Raw genomic sequence first — 2,286 nt, 5'->3', positions numbered from 1 at the left:
TTTATTTATTTAAATTGGAAGATATTCAGGAAGTAGAAAAGGATGATAGGATAAATGGAAAACAAGCAAAAGATAGTAAACCCATCACAAAATGAGAAAATAATAAATTAGAGAAAGAAGACCAGGTTTAAAAAGATGTTATGGAGAGGTCAGATGATTAATTAAAACTTAAAGGCAGAAAACTCTCAAGTAATGCTAGCTCACGGGCTGTTGTACTGAACAACTCTAAGAGTGGCATTCACACATAATATGGTGCCACAGCTTTGTCTTAGAAACTGCTCCAGAGGAGACAGAAGTTATCTTCTTTCTGTATTATGGGTGAAATTAAAATTGATAAAAATGAACTGATATAATCAGAATGGCCATATGATTATTTACAGCTCATGGTAACATTTTTAGCACTGACAAAAATAGGTAGGAAGGTTCTACTTTTAAGAGGGTGGTGAGAGCTGATATTCTACGATTTCTGATAATCTGAATTAGAAAAAAATAGGTAATTATAAAATAATATTGTTTCTTTATTTTCTAGAAGTATGTACTGTCAAATATAAATTAAGAGAACTCTCGAATTTGTAGATAAACTTAAACTAGAACTAAAGAGAACACTTAGAGAAAACATAATTTGTGAATATTTTTAGGTTTTCCATGTGAACTTTTTTTTTATATTGACCGTAGAGTGATGTTCCAATAGATTTACTTGATGTGGATAAAAACTCTGCTGTTGTTAGCTTTAGCAACTGTGATTCTGAGGTGAGTAAAAAGTATAAAGAATTCTTCACATGCTTTTATTTCTTTATGCCATTTGATTAAAGTCTATAAATGCTACTAGGGTTTGATGTTTCTTTTTCAATCATTTCTTATATAACCTTTCCCTTAAAATCTGCTTCTGCTCTCTTTCCCTGTCCTCAGATAATCCAGAAACCGGGGTGTCCTAGATTCCTTCTTTTCTCTGATCTGTTACAGGTTTATGTCCCTTATGTGAATGCTTGGGACCACAAGTGTTTCAGAGTCTAGATTTTTTTGGATTTTGGAGTATTTGCTTTATACTTACTGATTGAGCATCCCAGATTCAAAAATCTGAAATCTGCAATATTCCAATGAGCATTTTCTTTGAGAGTCATGTTGGTACATAGAAAGTTTCAGATTTTGGAGCAGTTGAGGTTTCAGATTTTTGAATTTCGGCTGCTTAACCTGTATATCCAATTAGTCACTAGTTGTTGTCAGTTCTACCTCGGTGGCTGTCATACCTCTACTTGGCTTCATTCCCACTTCTGTGAACTTAGTCCAGGCCCTCATCATGTCGTGTTTGAACTCCTTTCTCTATCAGTTTCGCTGCCTCCAGGCTATGCTGTGCATTGGCCACCTGAGAGGTCTTCCTAAAACAGAGCATTATGGTATCATTTCTTTCTCAAAACCTTGTAAATATCCCTTATTTCCTGGTGGATATAAGTCTAGATTCCTTATTGTGGCATAGAAAACTTTCCATGATTCAGCTCTTGATTAAAGTTCCAACTTCTTTGTCACCAGCTGCTACCTCCCCTCCCATGCACATTATTTCTGCCAAACTGAAGTTCTTAAAATTTCTTGAAAATGCTATACAGTTTCACACATCCTTGCATTTGAACATGATCTATTCCTTCCCCCGCTCTTCCTGGTCTGCCCCACTTTTTCTGGGCTTGTTCAATGTGTGCTTAACCTTCATTCAGCAGACATTTATTGAGCACTTACTATGTGCAAAGTACCTATGATGAGATCACGTCAGTGCTTTTGGACCTGCTTATTGTATCCCTTCCTTTCTGCTTAGTACTAGGAGACAAGCAGTCTCAGAGTTAGGTATGACTCCTGAAGAGAAGTTAGGGTAAAGATAAGGTCTGGATTAACTGCATTGGAGAAGGCAAGCCAGAGCAGGAGGAAATGGTGACTGGAGTTGCTGGGTAGTTAATTGTATGTTTTTAAAAAGGAGGAATAAAAGAATAAAGAAAGCGGTTGATAGTTATATGAGGGAATAATTTTCAATAAAATTTCATAGTAAGCATTTTCTTTTTAATAAGAGATTTTATAGCAGTTGTATGATGTTACCTATATATGGTTTGCCATCCTTGTTTGAGAAGAAGACAAAAGATTTGGACCTACATTTTTATGATCATTTAAAAAATCAAGTTAACATAAACTTAAAATCTTTGATTCCTAAGTTACTATGAAAGATTAACCTGTTTTACTTATATCACTGCAGGATTCTTTGAAATTAGTTATTTTATACTAATTTAAAACCTATTTTCTAGGATA

At 34.6% G+C, this 2,286-nt stretch overlaps 1 protein-coding gene across 1 annotated transcript in view; it reads left to right on the top strand.

The window, feature by feature from the left end:
• BBS7 (Bardet-Biedl syndrome 7) overlaps nucleotides 1–2,286 on the top strand; it is a 53,803-nt gene that overhangs the window by 31,508 nt on the left and 20,009 nt on the right. The window contains exon 7 of the mRNA XM_012650397.1: nucleotides 676–750. Coding sequence (XP_012505851.1) covers nucleotides 676–750 — 75 coding nt within the window. The remainder of the gene's footprint in view (nucleotides 1–675; nucleotides 751–2,286) is intronic.

Source organism: Propithecus coquereli, unplaced genomic scaffold, assembly GCF_000956105.1.
Source record: "Propithecus coquereli isolate 6110/MARCELLA unplaced genomic scaffold, Pcoq_1.0 Scaffold323, whole genome shotgun sequence".
Classification (NCBI taxonomy): Eukaryota; Metazoa; Chordata; class Mammalia; order Primates; family Indriidae; genus Propithecus; species Propithecus coquereli.
This window is presented reverse-complemented; position numbering and strand designations above follow the sequence as displayed.